Source organism: Calonectris borealis, chromosome Z (genome assembly GCF_964195595.1).
Source record: "Calonectris borealis chromosome Z, bCalBor7.hap1.2, whole genome shotgun sequence".
Taxonomy (NCBI): Eukaryota; Metazoa; Chordata; class Aves; order Procellariiformes; family Procellariidae; genus Calonectris; species Calonectris borealis.
In genome coordinates, this window is record NC_134352.1 from 20,441,601 (window position 1) to 20,464,176 (window position 22,576).

At 35.3% G+C, this 22,576-nt stretch overlaps 1 protein-coding gene across 7 annotated transcripts in view; it reads right to left on the reverse strand.

Annotated features, from left to right (window-relative positions):
* The window catches only part of CEP120 (centrosomal protein 120), a 41,885-nt gene that overhangs the window by 10,965 nt on the left and 8,344 nt on the right, over nucleotides 1-22,576 (reverse strand). For 3 of the 7 annotated variants that reach the window (XM_075137719.1, XM_075137721.1, XM_075137724.1), the window contains 13 exons: nucleotides 20,863-21,159; nucleotides 20,408-20,615; nucleotides 19,258-19,356; nucleotides 17,818-17,995; nucleotides 15,260-15,409; nucleotides 13,075-13,257; nucleotides 10,685-10,781; nucleotides 10,446-10,598; nucleotides 9,724-9,813; nucleotides 9,155-9,247; nucleotides 7,345-7,506; nucleotides 3,630-3,752; nucleotides 2,081-2,179 (listed from right to left, as the gene is read on the reverse strand). In XM_075137719.1, coding sequence (XP_074993820.1) covers nucleotides 2,081-2,179; nucleotides 3,630-3,752; nucleotides 7,345-7,506; nucleotides 9,155-9,247; nucleotides 9,724-9,813; nucleotides 10,446-10,598; nucleotides 10,685-10,781; nucleotides 13,075-13,257; nucleotides 15,260-15,409; nucleotides 17,818-17,995; nucleotides 19,258-19,356; nucleotides 20,408-20,615; nucleotides 20,863-21,159 — 1,932 coding nt within the window. The remainder of the gene's footprint in view (nucleotides 1-2,080; nucleotides 2,180-3,629; nucleotides 3,753-7,344; nucleotides 7,507-9,154; nucleotides 9,248-9,723; nucleotides 9,814-10,445; nucleotides 10,599-10,684; nucleotides 10,782-13,074; nucleotides 13,258-15,259; nucleotides 15,410-17,817; nucleotides 17,996-19,257; nucleotides 19,357-20,407; nucleotides 20,616-20,862; nucleotides 21,160-22,576) is intronic. The other 4 variants (XM_075137723.1, XM_075137720.1, XM_075137722.1 and 1 more) reach the window with 3 other exon arrangements.

Genomic DNA, 22,576 nt, shown 5'->3' on the forward strand with positions numbered 1-22,576 from the left:
AAACTTTTTAATTAAGGAAACATTGACGTTTGTGGTTGCAAATCAGAAGAGCATTATACTAAATGCTTAGCCTGTAGATTATGCTTCTTTAATTCACAAATTGACTGTACTAGGTCACCTTTGAGTAATGGAAATCTCTGTTTAAACATTTTTTTGGCAATGGGCACAAAGCATTAGATCTCATTTCCAAGACTTACCAGCTGGGTTTTGTCATTAACATTTATTAACAATCTAAGATATGGCTTTCAGTGTCTAATCCTCACTACACAAATGTTTTGTATAGTTCTCTAGAGAGCTTTGGTGTGACAAATTACTGGCACAGATTACAGCCCTGTGGCTATTCACCAGCGGCAATGCAAAATTAACATGGTACTAATCCAATTTAAACAAGAAATTGGTCAAACTATGCACAATTGCACAAATCATCTGAACTAAAGCAAATCTAGAATTCCTGAAGCAACAGTTTCCAAATTTATATTTAAAACACAGTAAATGGTTTTTGATCAGCTCTGCTTCAACTTTTATTTGGCTCTTTAAAGTCACTTAAATCCTTTATCAATAGACTAAGTATAAGATGAAGCACAGGAGTATAAAAACCACACAAAACTACTTTGGAAAAGTTTGTTCTGTAGTAGAAAAGTTTTAGGTATTCACTGCATATGCCAACTTGCTTTATGATGCAGACTTTCAGCAACAGGGTCAGCGGAAGCCATCTACATGTTACTAAATTCAGATCGTCAGGTTTAAGGGGATGAAATTTGTAATAAAAACCTGATATTGATATACACTAGTGTTAATCTGGCAAGCAACAATCTTCTCTTTTATTCTACCGGAATTTTTAAATATGGCAGTAAGAAAAAATAGCCTGGACATTTCATAGCTGCTGAAGAAATCTTAATCAGAGAGATAAGATTTATGTTCTTCCTTCTATCATCTTGTCAAGCATAGATGTGTCAGAAATGGGAGATGAGAATTCATGACTCATTTTATCTCTAGGCAAAAAAGGACCAATTTGAAAACGGCAAATACAGATGAGTTTTTAATTATTAATAGTGATTATACAGCACATTCACTTTGTTCAAAGAGAAATACAGATTTTAAATAATTATCAATTAGGAGAGGGTGGGCCTAGCTTCTTCCTCTCCAAAAACTGAACACTCTAGCAGTAGGAATGAAGTAGGAACTATAATCCTTAAAAAAATACTTTTCTTCAAGCAGAAAGAAGGTGTGAATACAGGTAATAAAAACCTTTTACTAAACTTGAATTCTGAATTTTTATGTCTATGTCAACAGGGATTAATGATTTACTAATTTGTTTGTCAAGGCCAATGGAAATGCTTGCTATTCTTAAGTGTACTGTTTAGCTAATGTTTACTGTAATTCATAAAAGACAGGCAATGACAAAAAACACAGAGGCATACAGATTCAGTGAGGATGAAGCTGCTACTTCTGCAAGTTTGAACAGAGTATTTTCAAGTCATATGTGTATGACTATATACATATACACACACACATACAAGTTCTGTTAAAACACAGCAGTGAAAAAGCATGTCACATTACTATAAGATTAGGATTTCCAAAAGCAGGAGAAAAAGGTTTCACTTCCAGTTTAACTTCTCTACAAGTTTACTTCATTTTACAGCATTCAGCAAACCTTAAACCATTGTTTCTAAAAGCTAAGATTTGTTTCTCATATTTGCTCTTCAATCATTTTACAATTAAAATACACAACAGTTAAGACTGTAACTGACCAAGATGGTTGGGATAGGAACGAAATATTTTCTCTGGAAGTGCTGACTGAGCATTATCGGGAATGAGATTAATGAAACTTTTCTTTTTTGAATCATGCCTCCTTTTATGCCAACCTTCTTTGCAGACTTGAGTCTTGGTCTTTTCCGAGTTCAATGTCAAACTCAAATCAGTTTTGCTCTTATTTGGTAAAAAGCGTAGCTCAGAGCTTTAATTTTGCAAAGACAAACACTAATAAAATGAAAACTGCCAGTAGTTAACAGTAATTATAAGTAGCTTCCAACACTACATTAACCTGGTTGTCTCATATGACAAAAGAAAACCCGCATACCTGTTTTAACCTTGCAAGTTCTTTCAAAGCCCTTGTCCATTGCTGTTTGTAGTGGAGCTTTGACTTGGTAGCTGACTCCAACTTTCTTTCAAGTTCAACCTAAAGGCAATTAAAATCATATCAGCTGAAGCAATAATAGCAGTAACAATCATTGAAAGATGTATATATACAAAGGGTCTGGTTTAAGAAAAGTGTTTATGTAGTGTAACATACAACATCGTCTAAAGCTGTTATATAATATAACATAAATATTATGGCACATGAACATTTTCTTGTTTAAAATATAGCCTTATTTTTATTAGATAGCCGTCTATACAAAAAGGAAAAGATTAGCTTTTAGCACTAAATCTGCTGATGTAACCTTTAAATTTAAGATTCCCAAATTAGCAACCCCCCCCTTTTTTTTTCCAAAGTAAGGTTATAAACACTAATTTAACAGAAACACTGATGGATAAATCCTGCCTTTAGAAGGTGTGTAGTTTTTTTTTTCTTTCCTGTAGCTGATGGAAGATACGTGCTACATCCTCTTCTCTGAAATAGACATCTGTTCAAACCATTCTTTAAAATCTGTGTATCTAGTGTGACTCTTTGATCTTACTATCTAAATCTTTAAAAAAAAGTTACACTAAAAAGAATTCATTGCAATCTATAAAAAAAAAATCTAGTATTAAAAGGCAAATGAAAACAGTTATGAAGCACACAGAACACAATAACCTGGAAAATGAAGCATTTTTAATTAACAGTGATATTTGCTTTTAATCATTATCAAAATTATTTATCATTAGAGTTGTGAAGATCTTAAAGCACCAATTTTTTTTTTTTTACATCATCTAGCAAAAATAGGAAATCTAACAAAATATTTAAGCTAAGAGTTTTAAAAGTCTCCTGTAGAGACAGGAATATTTTGAATAATTTGTTTGCATTATTATAAGTTATTCCAGCATACAGTAACATGCAGATTGGCCATATAGTTGTGAGTGTATTTTGTGCCAAGAAGCCTAGTCCAATTTGTTTCAGCATATTTGGTCAACAATTTGACTCAAACCTCACAATATCTGCATCTGTGGTTTTAATTAAGCAAAATATCCTCTACTGAAGGCACGTATGGTTTCTAAGAAATCAACTTATGACAGTGATTCCATTCCACTGATAAGTAACACAATCTCTTTTCAGAAATACTTAATTAAAACAACAATGCACATGGTGGAATACCAGTCTAAATCAATCCTCAGAAGAAAATCTTTATCTTTATTTAGTTCTATAAACAGAATACTCAGAGTCCCCAGCATAAATCATGATGGCAGCAATTTAAATATATAGGTTAGTTTTTTTCCCTGCCTTAACCTCTAACACTACTGTTTCCTTTAGAGAAATAAGGCCACTGTTGGCCTTATTTGTGTCTGAATATTTGAAGTCTGAAAAAGCTGCTGGAAAAAGTAAAACAAAATGGACAAATTAACTAGTTTATCATGCAAGACTATTCTACATCTCCCTTATCAGTGAATAGACCATTGTGACAGGTCTTAAAAACTAGGAAAATCCAAGATACCTTCTCTAAAGTAAGAAGATTTATTTCCGATTGTAGCTGGATTTCTGGTTTGCTACTTTGCTGTTCTTTGTATTGCTGGAACTCCTTCTCCAAAATTTTATGCTTATTTTCTGCTTCATAAAGCTACATGAAAGATATCAAGATATAAAGCAAATTAGCAGAAAAACCCATTCACAGACAAAGAATTAGGTTACAGAACTTAAGTTACTCCTTAGTCCCTGGAACAAACATCAATTATCTGATATAAAACAGACACTAAAGCTACACATTCATGTTTAATGATTTCTTGATGATGGCATACAGCAATGTTTTAATAGTAAGAATTTTAAAGAGGATCTTTGCTCAGCACTGGAAAGAAAAAACAAGTCTGTCCTTATATACAGAAGATCAAGATTTATAAACATTGCTGTTCACATTTCTAAAACAACTTGCAGAAGAAACAAAAAAAACTATTTAGATTTACACACGTCTTTTAAAGAAAGCCAACAGTGTTATCTACTATATGAAGTTTTATTACTTACTCAATTTCACCAGCATAACTTGTTTAGGAATGTCTGGAAGAGGAAGCAACTAATACTTTGTTCAGCCAAATAATGATTTGGAAGAAAGGCTGAAGTAGAAAGACTTCAGTGACTAATGACTTAATACTATGTACCTCTGCCCTCACTGTGTACTTGCACAGTTTCATGAAGATATTCTAAAAAGAGAGCTTTCCTTTTCATCTTAAAACAGGTAATTTGAAAAATGATGCCAATACACAACTACTTTGCTACAAAGAAACTAAGTCAAATGTTTAACAGCTTTTTTTCATTATATCATATTAAAAATATTAAGAATTTTTATAAGATGTTTTCTAAGAGTAGCTTACGTTCTTCTGTTAAATATTATTCAACTATAAATACTTTAATACACCTGATGGAACTGATGCATTCCATGACAGAATATGATCCCAAATGCTGCACTTGTATTTATGTCCAACTAGTTAATATAAGTATTTCCATGAATTGTTTTCAACAGTTTACAATACTGCATGAAAATGCTTTAGAGAATTCATTTCTGTTTCAAAGCGTACAACTTCTTCTATTAGTACATCAATATTTTAATTCTTTGGAACTCCTAATTGGGTCACCTCTATTTTTCTTCCAAAATTTTGCTTTTTGCAACTATTTTTTTTTTTACAGAATTGACCTAAGAAAGCAAAGATGCTTCTTAAAGAGCCATACAAAAACGTAGTTCACTGCAGTTACTTTTCACATATAATTCCAATAGCCAACTTTAACAAAAGATACTGTTGTTCATCACGTTTCCATTTTTATCGATTTCTTTTTAAAGCAGACATACAGATATGATGCCGATGACAAAGACAGTAACTAATTTCTTTAGCTATGAAAAATGCCAGCTCTCCCTAGAACTTCTACTATACTGTTTAATTCTTGTTTGGTTCTGAAAACACTTTCAAAAATTGAATTTCTCCTGAGATCTCAGGTTGTGGGCTGTTAGGAACTGCACAAATCATACAAATAAAGCATAACTTCCTTATTCAGGAAGTAGGAATGATGTTCTTCCAGGTGTATGCTTCAAGGATCTTCTCTTATGCATAGCGGGGCTTACCTGCAAACAAGTTAGACATTTAGAGAACTCTACAATTCAAGTGCGAAAATTGTATATTGACACATCTTAAAAGGTAAGGAATAAGTCAAAGCATATGGTTTAGAACTATGATAATTTACTCCAGAACATTCCGTGTTAAAAAAAACGAGACACACAAACAAAAACCCACACCCAAAAAGATGAAAAAAAGAGGCCCATCAGAACTGGTAGCAGCAGGAACTTTCTGCTTGTGTACATCACAAAGGAAACCATCCTACAGTGAGACTCCAAAACAAACAAACAAAAACCCCACCCCACCACCAGCAAAGCAAAACAAAAACACTTGTCTTATGCAGAATATGCGGTAACAACCGCCTCATATTGAAGCATGAGAGAGATTCAAAATAGTAGGAACAGCGGAGAAAGACAGCCAGGATGATCAGCTGGAAGGAATGGCCTTTGTACAAAGACAGACAAAACGGGGCTTGTGTTTGGAAGAGAGACAGTATGAGAGACACTTAAGCAATCAGGAATGGTATGTAGCACAGGCACTAAAGGATTCTTCACAATTAATAAGCAACAAGCTTAAAATGAACAAAAAGAAGTTTTAAAATATACCACACATAATTAAATTTTAGAACTCACTGCCACAGGATGTTGCAATGCTAAAAATAGAAATACTTTTTAAAAGGGATCAGATGAGTTCATGAAGAATACTTTCACTGATGGATAGTAAACACGAAATGCTGCCTCTGGCTGAGGGGACATGTAACTCTTGATGGTATTGCTGGATATACCAAAATTGTATTTTCTCATTGTCCCATTTCTTATATTCTTGCCCTCCAAATCCAACTATTGCTGCACCAGAATGCCGAGCTAACTGGATCTTTGTTTTGAATAGGAAAAATAGAGTGATCATGATGGTACTGCAACCTCACTAAAAAAAGTCAGTGGGAGTCAAAAGAACGAATTTGGAAGATGACTTCTAGGTGGTGGCATTTGGCCACTTGAGCCTCAAGAACTATTGGCTATCTTGTCTGGACTGATACAGCATTGGTAGCTGCCAACAACACATCTACGATGCAGAAGTGATCCACTTATCACTTTGAAACAGATTGCATTCTGCAGTTTGAAACTGCTCATCTCTGTTCAATGATTGTTCAGTAGAATAGCCAAGATTAGCATCTTCTAGATTAGCAGCATTTTTTGTATTAGCTATATTAAAAAGTTCACTGTACTGTGGTTAACATATGCTAACATGAAAAGAAGTAGGTTAATATCAGTGTTTAATATTAAACTAAAAAACACACAAAAACCCAGCACAACTCTTCCTAATACAAAAATATGCCTTTGGCTAATACAGTTCTTCAATTAGTCAAAGCTATTGTAGGATTATCACTATCATATATCAGAAATGAAAAGCACCAAAGCAAGTAATTCATCTACATAAACTACTTTGAAAAACACTTACGCACTACTGAGATTTAATCTACTTAACAACAAATTAAGTGTCTAATATTGTAACTGCTCAAAAAAGCTAGTACTAACTTTTAAAATTTTACAGTATACTTTAACAGTCAAGAAAACTAGCTAGACTAGCCTTGTCATTAAGTGCAAAAGCTAGCTTACAGGACAAAAGAACACGGTCTAAGTTTTCTCAGTTTAATGAAACTACTCCTTTCAGAAGAGAAGATCACAATATCAAGATAAACCCCAGCCCACCCTCACCCCAATAAGGATAATAGAAATACTCTTTTGCAATGGAATAATAAAACAAATTGCATAGTCAAGCTACCTAGATATTTTGCTGGATGTTAATTGCTAACAATTTGTTAAGTTACTGAAATGTATACTGCTGTTCAGGTCCTACATGTAATGTATGCTTGTAATTGCAGTTTGATTTCCAGTGTTGGAAAAAAAAAAATTATAACCACTGCATTAGAAACTGTCCCTACTACTGAGCAAGACTGACAGAGATGGATCCCAGCATGTAACTCACTGAACAATGGAGACAAAATGTTTATTACAAAGTTGCCAGAATGTGCTTGCCTCAAAATCGTTGCTCAACTTATTTAAAATAAGTAAATGGTTTAAATAAGTACACAGAAAATTTAAGTGTACTTACCTGCTGCTGTACGCGAAGCTTGTCTTCTTCCAGTTGTTTGATTTTTGACCTTTCTAGTTCAACCTGGTGAGCACACTCTTCTCTGGCTCGCCGCACAGAATCCTGTAGCTCCTGCAGATTTCGTTCATGCTCTGCTTGCAACTCCTTCTTCACTCTTTGAAGCTTAAAAGTGAGACATATTTATATTAATCCACAAGTGCAAGATCTTTATTTTAAGAGTCTTTCTTACAACTATTATTCATGGCAGAAAAAATTGTTATCCATTTTAGAAATTAAACAATAGAAATTTCATTGTTATCTATATGTTTGCTATATACTCTTTTATTGGCTTTCAGTTTAACTAATGACCTGCAAATTACTATATTTGGGCTACAAATATACTCTTGCTTGACTATTGTAAAAATGGAGCTATCTGTATCTCTACTGTACTTTCTACATGGAATTGCTAAAGGCAAATTTCATATGCACCTTTCTACTACAAACTAAAAAGCTAAATATACCCCTTCACTACAGAAACGGTGAAGTCACAGCTACAGCCAAGATGCCTTTAGATCAGTAAGATTGCAAGTAAGATTGCTCTTCAAACTGAGCATGTTGAGAGAATTTCTCATTAAGCTAAACAAGGAAACATTCCTTGACATGTCTGAACTTTCTAGAAAGATGTTACTGGCTCAGATAACTGCTAGCTGAATAGAAGCCTCTGCAAACGGCCCATTTCTCAAACTGTGTAATTGCTAAATGAACCCTACATCATTTTGTCTAGACACTTTTGGAATCCGCTGATTTTTATTATCTCTAAACCCTCAGGTCAGAATCTCACTAAATTTAGAGCAAGTTTTGAGACAAGCATGTATGAGATTCAAAATAAATACTCTTACTCAGACTGAAATGCATTCAGCCAAACCTAATCACCAGATTTTTTGCATAGATGTTAAAGGTAAAGTCAGACACTATTTACAGCACAAGCTTCATCTTGAGGGGTATAGAAAGGACACACGCTCAATCAGCCAGTTCCTGTGTTGGGAGCTTTCTTAACTTTGTCCACATGCACAGGAGGTATTGATATGATAAAAAGATTAATCTGAGCTACAGGAGGAAAGAGAGTTTGCTGGACTGCTATATCACCACAGCAGTTTACCTATATAATTGTGAGTTTGTTCTGAATTACAAAAATAGGCTGTTTATTTTCTTTCTTTCTCTTTTCATACGACTAGCTTCCCTGAGGACTCGTACCCCATTTCCTCATCTTCGAGGTATTCAGTGAGATCTATAAACAGTGGTAGCTAATGGTTTCTCCTGCATCTTCTTTGGCCCTGTCACTATAAAAAAAAAAAAAAAGAAATAGGAACCCTATCAAATTGCTGGATAACAAAACCTGGACAATTGCAGTTTCTCCCAGCTCTCATTGTCACCTTCTCCTATTTCAATGTTTAATCTAGCAATTAGTGTTTGAAGCAAGGCACTCTTATATGCATGTACAATGTCCACCTGACAGTACTAAACTTAAAATTGAGATATGCTAATGCTATATAAATGTCTCCACTAACGCTCTAATTCTGTTAATAATAAATAAGAAAATTTACAGTTCTATAGTTCTAGCAAACCATTTAAAAGTTCATCCCTTTCAGTAAAAAAGCGTAGTTGTAACAAAACTTGGCTTAAATTACTAGTGCTTCTCTATGTATCAGTATGAATGCAGGTATTTCAGTTCTTACACACAGGTCACAATTGCCTCTATATGACAACTCAACAAACCTTATAGAAATAGCTCATGCAATTGCATTGTTTAAAATGACCAAACACTTTTTACCTCTGATTCAGCACTAAAAAGCTGTCGTTCTCGCTTATCTAGATCTCTCAGGGTTTTCTGAAGTTGTTCTTCCAAAACAGTATATTCTGCTATCTAAAAGAACAAAAAAAGCCATTTTTTTTCTTGCAATAAAAATAATGGTTTAGGCAGGCAAAGAATTTACTCTTGCTATGATATAAAATATTGACAATTTTTGTTTGGAAATTTACATATAAAACAAATCTCCATCTCTTAATGACAAAAATCACAATGGAGAGCTTTTCTTTCTAATACAATAAAGGCTAACAGGTTACCATGCACAGCTGGGCTGCAGAAGTGCTTTTTGACCATGCAAAGGTAATTAAAGTTAAAAAGCCCCCCAAAACTAACCTGAAGGATTTTTAACAAGTATTCTATGATTAAGGGCTACTTTTAATTTTTTGCACTGTTGTAGACTAGATGCATGCATACCAGTAGCTGTGAAAACTAATCATAGACCCTTTGTTCTATGTTATAGTTATGAAATATCTTGTCAAATTTTATAGTGATACGAGATTTATGAGACTTTCAGAAAGTATAAGTTTCCTTACCTTTTTCTTCACCAATGCTTCTCTCTCTCTATCTCTTTTCTTCCATTCTTCTGCAAGTGCTTGCATATGGGCCATTTCCTTCTTTTTAAGCTTTTAAAAGCCAAAAAAGAAACAAAAAACTAAACCAGAGAACCAAATCAAAGTTGTTGAAGTGCAACTTCAAAGGACAGAGTACTAGCAGAACTAAAACTTGAAGCAAAAGAATTAAAAACTAAGTTTAGTACACCGACTTATATAACTCAAGGTATGATTCTTAGAGTGAAAAATATTTCTTACCCTTAAGTACAAAATGTAAAGTAAGCCCAAGTTTGAGAGAAATATCTTTATTTAAAAAGAAGCATGCAACCGTAAGAACACCTACAATGACTTCAAGAGTAGAAACACAGCAATGGATTTTGACTGAGAATAAAGAAATTTAACACCAATAATTTGAATCTTGAACATCTGCTGCACTTCATAAACAGTAAAGGGAAATTGTGAAGGGGGTATTCTATATTTCACTACTTAGCACCTACTTCAGTCACTTAACAAAAAAGAATTAACCTTCTTCCTTAAGAGTATGTAAGGTATTTGTCTGAAGTTTTAATATTCTATATGAGCAAAATGTAGTTCTTATTTGAAACAGTGGCGAAGAAAAATGCAGTTAATATTCCTCTTGCCAATTCTGCTAAAGCTTCTCTGGCAGTCATGCAGTTTAGGAAATAAACAGAAAGAGTAAAAACCTGATTTTCAAAAATGTCCTCTTGCATTTCCTTCCACATCTCTAACTCCAGTGCTGCTTTGTATTCAAGAGTTTCTCGAGGTTCTGGATGGTTTTCTGGGGTACAACGAGGCTGAGTGTGAGGGACATGCCGCTGTTGACCAGCACCTACACACTGATATAACAGTGGATTTTTAACTGGAAATCCAACTTTTCAAAGAAGTGTTCAAGGAAAAAGGGTAAGATTTATGTAAAATTTACTTGAGAAGAATCTGACACCAGAACTTCTTGCATTTTCACAAGCCCGTAGTCTTCCAAAGTGATAGCATACGAAAGCTCTGCTATTCTGTTGCCTGACCTATAAACAGCATTAGAATGTTATTTTAATTAAAACTGTCTTAAAAATACAGAAAGTGAATTGTAAGACAACACACAAAACAACAAAGTTGAAGTGCTAAAAGGTTCCGTGTAAGCTCAAAGACTGTAAAGAGTTGCCTACGTGAGAGCCCAAACATGCTCTCCCACGTATATTGTTTTAACTTAGGGACTGATTTGTAAATCTACAGTAAGCTTTCTGACTTTAACAGCTAACTTGTCATTGGGAACCTATTTAACTAACAGCTTACTATAATCAACACATCCCTGTGACAAGAGAATGATCCAAAATTGTACCTGCTGTGAAGTCTTAAATCGTTCTAACAAATATACCTGTTGAATACAGGTATTGCTGCTGACTTCGTTCTAAGATACTCAATGAATTCGTTAGTCTTGCTTTTTAAAATATTAACAGTAACTTCCTAGTTATCCACAGTATAAGTCGTCACTTAGCATATCATGTGTGGTAAGCCATCCTTAGATTACTAAAAAACACATTTCTGGAAGCTTCACCACAGAGAACTGACAACTTTAAATCCACCCACAGGTTAAATATCTACCTGATTTTGTACAGTGAAAAAATGTCTAGATAACAGATATTTTAATAAACTAATTTGAAATCATTTACAGTTTCTACTGAAGTAGAACAGTGTCTCTGGCTGTCTTATCTCTAATTATAGACAAAATGGAGTAAACAAAAGTCGTTTTCTGCATAGAAAGATATTAAGAGAAAGAATACACACAAATCATGTAACTGGAAGTTATCACTCGTCTAACATGAAATTACATTGCAGTGTAGAACTGTACTTGGTCAGAAACAAAACTATAGTTTAAGTTATAACTACTCAATGATGCAAAGGCAATTTCACAATCACTTGAAACCTGAAAGCTGCAGAATTAGATATCAAGCAATTTGCAATAAAAGGCTGCAGGAATTAACCATGGCTGCAGTTTTCACAGAAATTCTCTTCCAACAAATATAAAAGACAACATTAAAATATTTTTACAAAGGTGCAATTTTCTACACAGTTATTTGCAAGGGAAAAAAACACCAAATATTTATACTTCACATAAGTTAACCTAAATTAGTGCATTAAGTTCTTACAACTTTCTATCAGTCACTGATTAAAAAACAAAACAAAACAGAAATGTGACTAATTAAGTCAGTTTAACATATCAGTGTAAAAAGAATGTCACACCAACAAGAGCAAGGAATCAGCACAGCAAAAATGCAGAGACCTGATTACATTTTGAGAATGCCATCTAGTGGTTAAGTTTTGTGTAAAACCAGGTTTCACTTTAACAAATATTATTGGTGAAAGTGTGAACCTTAATGTACAGTGAGGTGATAAAGTAACTCTCCACAGAACCAGGCCATGCTGGCTTTCACACAAAAAAGTTTAAACGAAGTCAGAGATCAATTTCCTATTAATTTGGGAAGAGGGAGGATATCAGTCTTTGTAACCTGAAGTGTCCTGTGTGTCAAATATAGTGTGTTTTAATTATCTGTAGGATTAGAGGTTTAAAACTGACCTCAGTCTTAATAGCAATCACATTTATTTCTAAAGACATAATAAGTTCCATTATCACACAGAAAAAGATGAGGGTGCAGACACTGATGCTAGCACAGTTCAGATCTTCAACAAGGACATAGGACAGAAGTAACTATAAATTAAGTTGCTTCATATACATAAAAAAGAATGTCACTCCCATATGTAAATGAACATTTTTCTTCAAACAGAATATTAAATAACAACACTGCTCCTTCTGATGTACACAAGCTCAAACCCCTGCTACTATCACAGGGTATAATCCTGAAACAGGAAACCTCTCCACTCTATGGATTTAGCTGTCCTCCTAACTTCCACTGAAGTCAGTTGCATCTAAAGGCATACTATGAACAAACCGTCTTAACTATTTGCTGGAATATCAGCAGCTTTTTGTCATTATTAAGAAAGTTACTCAGGAAAGTGCCTCAATAACATTTTTTCCAATTATTTATTTCTTTAATCTGTCTGGGAAGCTTACCCAAGATTATGATTATATAAATGTTTATTATGACGACTCTGTTAGTGGTGTGGGGTTGCACAATATGCCTCTGGCAATTTAACTTTTAATCTCTTGGATGCCTATTCCCACCCCCATATTGCAGTACTCTGCAGCTTGTTTACCTATTCAAAAAGGTAAACAGGAAGACCTTGCCCTTTTTCAGGGAAATACTAAATAAACAATTCTTCAAAACTTGCTACAAAGTAATTTTTTTTAGATAGTTTTACCCTTGTGCTGCTGTGACACTGACTGTTTCATTGCAAGTCTGACGCCAGCATTGTTCACCATTACCACCCAAGAACCGGGTTTTTTCTGAGGCCAGAACATTTGAAAGCTGAAGTCTTGCCACTCCTAGAAGTAAGTCTTTAGCTGTTTTATCTTTGTGCCACAATTCAACCAGCAAAGGTAATCTGAAACAAAGAATGATTTTAGTGTCAGGCATCAACACAGAAGAGGAAGCTTTCCAAGAAGACATTGACATTGTCCCCCACAGCATTCTCCTAGAGAAGCTGGCAGCTCACGGCTTAGACAGGTGCACTCTTCGCTGGGTGAAAAACTGGCTGGACGGCCGAGCCCAGAGAGTTGTGGTGAATGGAGTTAAATCCAGTTGGCGGCCGGTCACGAGTGGTGATCCCCAGGGCTCAGTTTTGGGGCCGGTCTTAATCTGGATGAGGGGATCGAGTAAGTAAGTTCCCTCAGTAAGTTTGCAGATGATACCAAGTTGGGCGGGAGTGTTGATCTGCTCGAGGGTAGGAAGGCTCTGCAGAGGGACCTGGACAGGCTGGATCGATGGGCTGAGGACAACTGTATGAGGTTCAACAAGGCCAACTGCCGGGTCCTGCACTTTGGCCACAACAACCCCATGCAACGCTACAGGCTTGGGGAAGAGTGGCTGGAAAGCTGCCCAGAGGAAAAGGACCTGGGGGTGCTGATTGACAGCCGGCTGAACATGAGCCAGCAGTGTGCTCAGGTGGCCAAGAAGGCCAACGGCATCCTGGCCTGTATCAGAAACAGTGTGGCCAGCAGGAGCAGGGAGGTGATCGTGCCCCTGTACTCGGCACTGGTGAGGCCGCACCTCGAATCCTGTGTTCAGTTTTGGGCCCCTCACTACAAGAAGCACATGGAGGTGTTGGAGCGTGCCCAAAGAAGGGCAACGAAGCTGGTGAAGGGTCTGGAGCACAAGTCTTATGAGGAGTGGCTGAGGGAACTGGGACTGTTTAGTCTGGAGAAGAGGAGGCTGAGGGGAGACCTCATCGCGCTCTACAACTACCTGAAAGGAGGTTGTAGCGAGGTGGGTGTTGGTCTCTTCTACCAAGTAACTAGCGATAGGACAAGAGGAAATGGCCTCAAGTTGCACCAAGGGAGGTTTAGATTGGCCGTCAGGAAAAATTTCTTTACTGAAAGAGTGGTCAGGCCTTGGAACAGGCTGCCCTGGGAGGTGGTTGAGTCACCATCCCTGGAAGTATTTAAAAGAGGTGTAGACAAGGCGCTTAGGGACATGGTTTAGTGGGCATGGTGGTGTTGAGTTGATGGTTGGACTTGATCTTAGAGGTCTTCTCCAACCTTAATGATTCTACGATTCCTATTCATTTGGGAAAAGGACCTCGTGTTCTAAAAGTAACTTCCCAAATCAGTGATGGTCACACAATCGTCAAACAATGAGATGGGTTTACTGCCTCTCACTCACAGAGGAATGAGACTAACCGATTTGGTATCTTCTCCATCACTTACTCAGTTTGCTCAGATTACCATTCCTTTCTCCAATTATTAGAAAGAACAATGCTGCAGTGAAAGTGATTGACTGAATAATCTTAACAGATCTAGATCATCTTAATTTATAAATAACTATAAATAAATTTTAGTCACTGCCACCCATAGAATACACCTCCTCCACCTCTTCTTTCAAAATAGCACTATTTTGATGATTCTTTATTCGACATCTTAATCAGTTATGGAAAGCTGGTGGGACTACTGGGAAAATTGTGCTACAGCCCTCAACGCTGTACTCAGCTTCCTAGGTACTTGCTGTATTTTCTAAGATATCAGACAGTCATCGTGTATTAAAAAGAAAAATAAAAACTTTACCTATTCCATTTGAAGTAATGCTTTGTTAAAACTATGCTATCAACCTTAAATTTAACAACTTATCGCAACAGCACTTGTTTCTGTAAGCAATGATCCCTGCATAAGTAGTCAAAAGATAAAAGCAAGAATTTTAGAGGCCCTGTCTTTAAATATAAGTAATAGAGAAACTGGAACAGCAGTGTATTAAATATTCGTTGGCATTAGCATTTGGATTCTTTACTAAATTCTCAAACTGATGATCTTAAGTAAAAACTTGAACTTGTGGACTGCATTTACAATGAAAAACAGAAAAAGCATAATTAAGATAAAAAGAATGCAAGTTATCACCTGAAGAATGTATCTTGAAGCTGATGAGGTATAGTTGCAAAGTCAAATGCACAGTAGGACTGTGGAAGAAAGACTTCCATGTTCTTTCTGACTTCTACAGGTGGGCTTGTCATAATAGGTGCTGCACTGCCAAAAAATGGATACGAGTACCTAATAAAAACAAAACCAAAATAATCAAATAATAATTTAATAAATAAATACTTTTTTCTTACACCTTCTGCAACAAGAAAACCAGTTTAGACATCTTTTACTGAAGCATGACTTATATTAAAGGTAGCAAAATTTGCACAAATACACCCAACAACAGAATTTAGTTCTCTAATATTCATACATTTGCATTTACTTAAGCACTGATGCAGCTTCATTTATATCTGCTGTTATTTTGACAAAAAGCCTTTAGTAACCTGTATGTTCACAACCATATGAATTAATCTTTTATTAAAATTCTGCAATCATTACATAAAGTGAGCAGAGAAATAAAAGAAAGGAATACTATATTCAGATGTAGATCGCTACTAAAGAACATATATATTTACAGCAAAGACTGGTCTAACACACAGTAATTGATAACTAATTATACATACACGCAGTACCAGAACCACTTGAAAATTTCAGTCACATTTGAAGAATTTAGTTTTTAATTCCCTAAAAGGGAATTCACCAGTTTAATTTACTAAAAGGAAAGTCCAATCATTTTACCAATGATTTACAATGCGGCCTGAAACTACTCTACTAGCACAATTCAGTTTATGATAAACTACAACAAAGGGAAGGCCAAAAACCTCTTGAACTTTGCTTTGCTCAAATTGATAATGCCAGCTGTCAGCTAAGTTACTAATAAAATAAATGCTGCATCAAATGCTGCCACTTATAAAATTCTGTAATTCAACTGCTCATGCAAAATTGTTTAAAGAACTTGTTTAGACCTGAGTGAAATAATGCTCCCAATATAGAGTGAAAATGCAATTTTTTACCCTGCAACTTTTCTTAGCATGTATGTGTTTGGATGTTTCTCCTCTTCAGTTTCTTGCCATATTCATCACTGACTGTAAAAACTGAAGTGCATGAAACAGCAAAATCTATTTGTTGTCACTGTTTGGCAGCAAAGTCATTTTTGCAAAGTTATGTGAAAAAGCTTTTATGTGACAAAATTCTATCCATTGTACATTGTTTTTCACATACTATTTAATAATATAGCCTATAGAGAAAACCATTAATGATGCAATCTGTATTAGTTGTGTTTTAAAATATTCCACCCCCCCAACCCCACCTTTTCACCCTAATTCAAACAAAGCTTAAACTTCAAGAATCATTAACACGAATAGACTTCCCAGTGACCAGTTAAAACTGTATTGAACCAGTCAGAACAACAAATGCAAAGCAAATGCAGATGCACTTCCACAGCCAGAAATATCCAACCCTTTCAAACTGAATCACCATTTCAAGATACGCTTTATCATGTGCGCCAGAAGGTACCTAACGCAAACTAGAAGGCAAACTGTAAAAAATGCTATGAACCACAGAATTCATATATGCCATCAATAACTAATATTCCACAAGTAGAAATTTTTTTGTTTAAACAAAAAATCATTCCTGTATCTACAAACTCTTGGTGTAAACTCTAAGGAAAACCTAAAATAAAACAAACAAGTTGTTAAAGGAAAGTTTCTCTCTTCACTGGCAACGTTAAAAAAACAACCAAACCCCAAACTGCATACAGATACTGGTTTCAGTAGCCTTACTTTTAATCAGTCCTTCACCTTTTTAGTTCTTATTCCTCCAATTTAGCATTCACGTCCCAGCTAACATCTGCTTTTTCTCCAAAAGTGCTCCCATACTGATATCAACACACAAGAAAAATAATAATCTCTAAGCAATTGTTTCAAACTGGCACTGGTAGTTTTCTACTTTTGCTTCAGGCACAAAACTCGTATCCAAAAAGCTTGTCTTTTTTGTAACTCCACAAATTAATGTAATAAAAGATGCTAATTCTCCCTACTAAAGTTTGCTACCTGCAAGCAAAGACTATCAAAACCCCCTGATACTACCTCTCAGAATGACAATGTATTTACTACAATGTTTTTTCACTTTAAGACTGGAATGCGCTTCCTTTAGATTCACTGTCATGCACAAACCAGGTGATCTGTCTCTTACTAAAACACTACCAGGAGTTTTTGATGGAGACATGGAAAGCTACAGAAATCACTCCTTTGATCAGCTGGAAAGGCAGCCAGAAAGTAAGGAGACAAGTAATCCTTTTTTTCCTCTAAAGACTGAATGATGATCTGTATTGTCTGAGCTCAGATATTCAAGTGAGATTTAATACAAATTACAGTGCAGGTGAAGCATTACATACTATCTTTAACACTGTAACGCTCAGAAGTTTAGTGATGAGCCAGATGAACATTCTGAAGTATTTCACTACTGAAAATCAGCTATGTAAAGGTAAAAGGCATCGGGCAGTGTACTGCCAGCAATCATTCAGATTATGAAGGCTTTGTATTGAAAAGAAAGATATTGTTATCACCAAGAGTAAGATCAACAAAAATAAATCATACCTTAAAATGCAATTTATTGGAAAACCAACCTCCAGACCACGTATACTTCGCAAGTCTATTGAAAAGCAATAATGGTGAGAGGCTGCTGGAATGACGATCTTCTGTGCTGACACAGGCTCAGACGAACTGGATGCACCCACAGGGTTGGGTTGAGAAGCAGCTACTGGACCATCATCAGCTGAAAACACAGATGAGAATTTGTGCGCATTTCTAATAATTTGTTCTGCCCAAGATAGGTCTCACAGTTTAAATCCAAGTACAGATAGCTTGCTTCCCCAACAGATTTCAATTCCTTGTAACATAAGCTAATACTATGAAAAATAGCCACTGTATTTGTAAGTTACTGCTTCCAAAGAAAAAGACACCAAAACCCCAGTACACTTTAAATCTTAAAAAGATTCTGTAACATTTTTCCTTTTTTTATTAATCTTCAAAGCTGTGTAGGTTTATCTCACTGAAGAAAAATTTAGACTAAGATCCAAGATACTAAATTCTTCAGAGGGATGCTATAAGACTTCAGTTTCAACAGTTTACATAATTGTTCCTAGCCAACTTGAGGGTATGCAGAAGAGGTGAGCTTATGAAAAAATTATTTGTAGTAACCTAGTTTGCTTTGTATAACTAACCTCTTTAGTTTGGGACTGAAAAAGACAAAGCACCAGGTCAATTGCAGTGCTTATGGAATGCTTGAGGAATCATCAACTATTGGTCCCAAGCTGAGGTTTTACTATTGAAATAAACTAAAATGCTCTAGATAGGTCTGTAAAGCACATCTGCTTACGCCCTTGGATCAGAACCCACCTACTGTGACATCCATTTTATAATTTAGGAAGCAGAAGCTACAGTGAGTGCCTGTCCAATTGCATCCAGGCTTCTCAAGTCCTTACACTGGGACCCAATACTGCCTTCAAAGAGTAACAGGTCAAACTACAAGTTTTACAGACAGGGTCTCCAAAAGGTATCCTCCAAAAGTGTTTAAGATAGAGATAGTAAAGCAAAGGAAGAGGCAAAGAAACTGTCAGAGAAGAACTCAACTGCCTTTTGTAGGTGCTAGTTGTTCTGATCCTCTTCTTTCATAATTATCTGAAATGTTTCCATTTTTGTCATTTTTAAATAAATGCATCATTGCTAGCATTGACTTTATTTTCTTCTTGCTTGTTTTTGAGTGTTTTATTTGCATTAATAGTAACAATACAAAAAAGAAAAATTCAGTAATACTTCTACATCAGCTAGTCAGCACAACATAGGAATGAAATAATTTTCAGTCATTCAGGTAAAAACATCACTAGATTGCTCGGTGCAATGAAAAGGCTGAATAGAAGTTTAAGGCTGTCACAGATGAGAACAACAATTGCATGCAGCCTACTGTTAAAATTCATTTAAGCTACTACTATATTCAAATTTCATTCAACGTACTAAATTCTATAATTTTTGCTTTACCAGAATTTTGCAGATCTGACAGAGGTGACTTTGCTCTGCTCTCCAATTTGAAAATTGGAAGCTGTTTGTTAATCTCTTGGCAAGACTCCGCCACCAGCCCTGAAAGATAAATGTGAAATTACATGTTTTACATCTTACCAAAACAGAGTTATAAAATTATTATTGTTAATAAAAAAAAAATCACAATCCTGGATTTCTTAACTGCAGATTCCAACTAGTTGCTGGGTTCACAATACTTTTTCTTGATACATTCCATATAAAGGACTTAATCCTTGCTTAGATAAGATCAGTTAGGATTAAAATAAATTTGGCTGAATTAACAGACAAATCCTGAGAGCATGTTCTAGGACATAGATTTTCCTCTACAGAACTAGGTGGCTTTAGGACCAATCTCAAAAACAGTAATACAAGTATCATTAGAAAAATAATCATTCAGCTTTATTCATAAATCATCTCTTCGGAAGATGCATGTTCAGTACTGTTTGGCAAACTAACACTCTTTCTTCTGAGCTTTACTATATCATTATAGTATTTCTTCTTCTCTCATCTCTGTTCCTTTTTGACTTCTCCCCAACCCAGTCCTCAAACCAAAAACAAAACAAGAGAATTCTTAGAAGGCTATGTGGGCTACCAAGTCCCTACAAAAAGATAATGTAAAAACAAACAAACAAAAACCCCAGTTGCTTTGTTTTGTCCAGCAATCTGTACAGTACAAATGTTTGTTTTCACAATTCATTATCCACATAGTAAATTCCTTAGAAATCTTAAAAATTCCACATTTCTCCTGCCTTTCTATTTAATAAATGTCAACATTAGACCATTTCATCTCCTCATTGAGCAAGTAAGTTTCTTCATGGGTATTGTACTGAACCCTCCTTTTCTCAAATTCAGGGAATTACAAACATTTCTGGTATTATTTTTCAACTGATGACCATCCCTGTCACTTGTAATCTACACACCACCAAATCCCAAATCTGGCTCTTCCAAGCATTTGCAGCAACCACCATGTTCAAATTACAACATTTAATCTCCTCCTGTTATTTGTTTTATGTAAATAATTCTTACTTGCCTGAAATTTATCACCACAAATGAGTAGTACATGATCCAAGACCACACTTCACAACCGGGGAAAAAATTATATACCACATACCTTTTTTCTTTAGTTTCGTGCCTTTTTCAAGTTTAAGGCTTTCCACGTCACTTTCTGTTGCTTCATCTTCTGTGGAAGAAGAGTGGTCAGCTTGAGATGGGACATTCTGGGATCTCTGCTGCAGGCTCTCTGTTTTTCCGCTAATAGGTGAAAGAACTTTCTCCTGTGGCTCTTTAGGTTCAGTTGGAGCATTTAAAGGAATCAAAGGCTGAATGAAGTGATACAGTTTTCTTATTGATCATGGCTTGCACTGTCTACAACATTTTTATAGTTTGAGAATATTTTTCTGACATAGAAAAATGAGGCAATGAAAGAATTATTCATATAAAGCAACTTATTCTTTCAGGTTTTCTTTTACATACTTAACCATCAAATATGACTTAGAAATACTAATTTATTTTTAACGTGAAACTGTGCAACAGTATCTAAACCAACAATAAATGACTAAGCTATACCTGGGCACTCAAGCTCTCCCTTTGCAGAATTACAGATACCCCAACAGTAGGAGCCATATCCAAAGGCAACTGTGGCAGTTTCTGTTTAGCTCTATTTGGTGGAACAAGGACAAATGCTCCTTCTATTGCCACAGGGTGTTGATCAATCTCCACGTTTCCTTTCTTCAGTAGTCCAGTCAGGGGTATTTCAGTGCTTCCAAGAGACTGGTCCCCACAGCAAAGATGGATCTGTATACATACGAAAGTGCTAGAAAGTAACTGGCATGTGCATTTCCACTTGAACTGTCTGTTCAGCTTCTATTAAAGGTAGCATAAATACAATAAATTAAAATGATCATCCATAGCCTAGTCCCTGTATGCTGTGAACAAGTGTTTTGAGGACTACAAGATCAGCTATGAAATTTCAGTATTGAGCAGGTAGGATTTGCCCAGTGCTAGCACAGTAGCAGATCACTGCACTGCCCTTCTAAGGACCTGTCATATCATCCCTTCTGGAGGACAAATTCAATAGTCTGTGGCTTCTAAACACAGCACAGACTCTTGCCCTTAATGTATATGCATATAAAATCCATGACTGCAAGGTAAAGAAAAAAGTTATTTGAAAGCTCAGCCTTTGTGCATATATTTAGACACTACTTAAATAGCAAGGTTTTTTGGAATTAAGTAACTGTGTTCTTAATCCCTAGTAAGAATCATTGTTCCTTTTTCAAAACTTGACTCAACTTTTTCTTCCTTCCACACCTTAATATTTATACATCTAAGTAAGAGATGGATCTTAAAAAAACAACATACTCTGAGGTAATTTATTTTCCTCAGTGAAAGTTACTCTTTAAAACTTACATGCCAGCTTACTCTTTCCCAAATAAGAATCACTTCAGTTCTGTTTTAGCAGGTCAGAACACTATTCTGATCCTTAATATTTATTACACTTAATGGAGACTTTAATGCCAAAAGGTATCAACTGCCAATATGCATACCTAGGTGTCTATATACATATACACACACACATATATATACACACAAATACAACCACACACAACATACATATACATTCCTTAGTCTGGCAGCTAGCATCTTTCACAATTAAAGTCTTCATTTTCAGAAAAAAATATTTTAAATATTAAGGATCAGAATACAGTGCTCTGATACTACATTTTAAATTTTAAGAAGCTGAGTGAGAAGTCAGAGAAAGAAAACTGTAAATCAAGATGTCGATCTGACCTCATGACAACTCTTGCTCAAAAAGTCATTCCTCAACATGATGAAAACACACATAATTCTCTGTATGTGTACACATATATAATATACACTGTATTAAATACTTAGCTTCAAGACCATAGATTAAGATTAAACTCCAACCTCATCAGTGCATATGTTTCTCCAAAAACTGTCATTAGAAAAATATTTAAAGTTGAGACAAAAAACATCTGAAACAATGTAAGATTTAAACAGAAACTTTCTTAAACTAACCTGGATAACAAAACTAGAATGGTCTGTACAAGTTTAAAGAAAAATAACTTTAAAAGGATCCAGATCCAAGACTTACTTTGTATAACTAACACTGTCTTATTTACCAGCTATGTTATTAGAAATCCTAAATAGTCTCATTTTGTAAAGAGTTAAGTGTCAGCTAGACAGACTGCCATAAACACTTTCAATACTACATATATTTAGAATCATAGAATCATTTAGGTTAGAAAAGAGCCTTAAGATC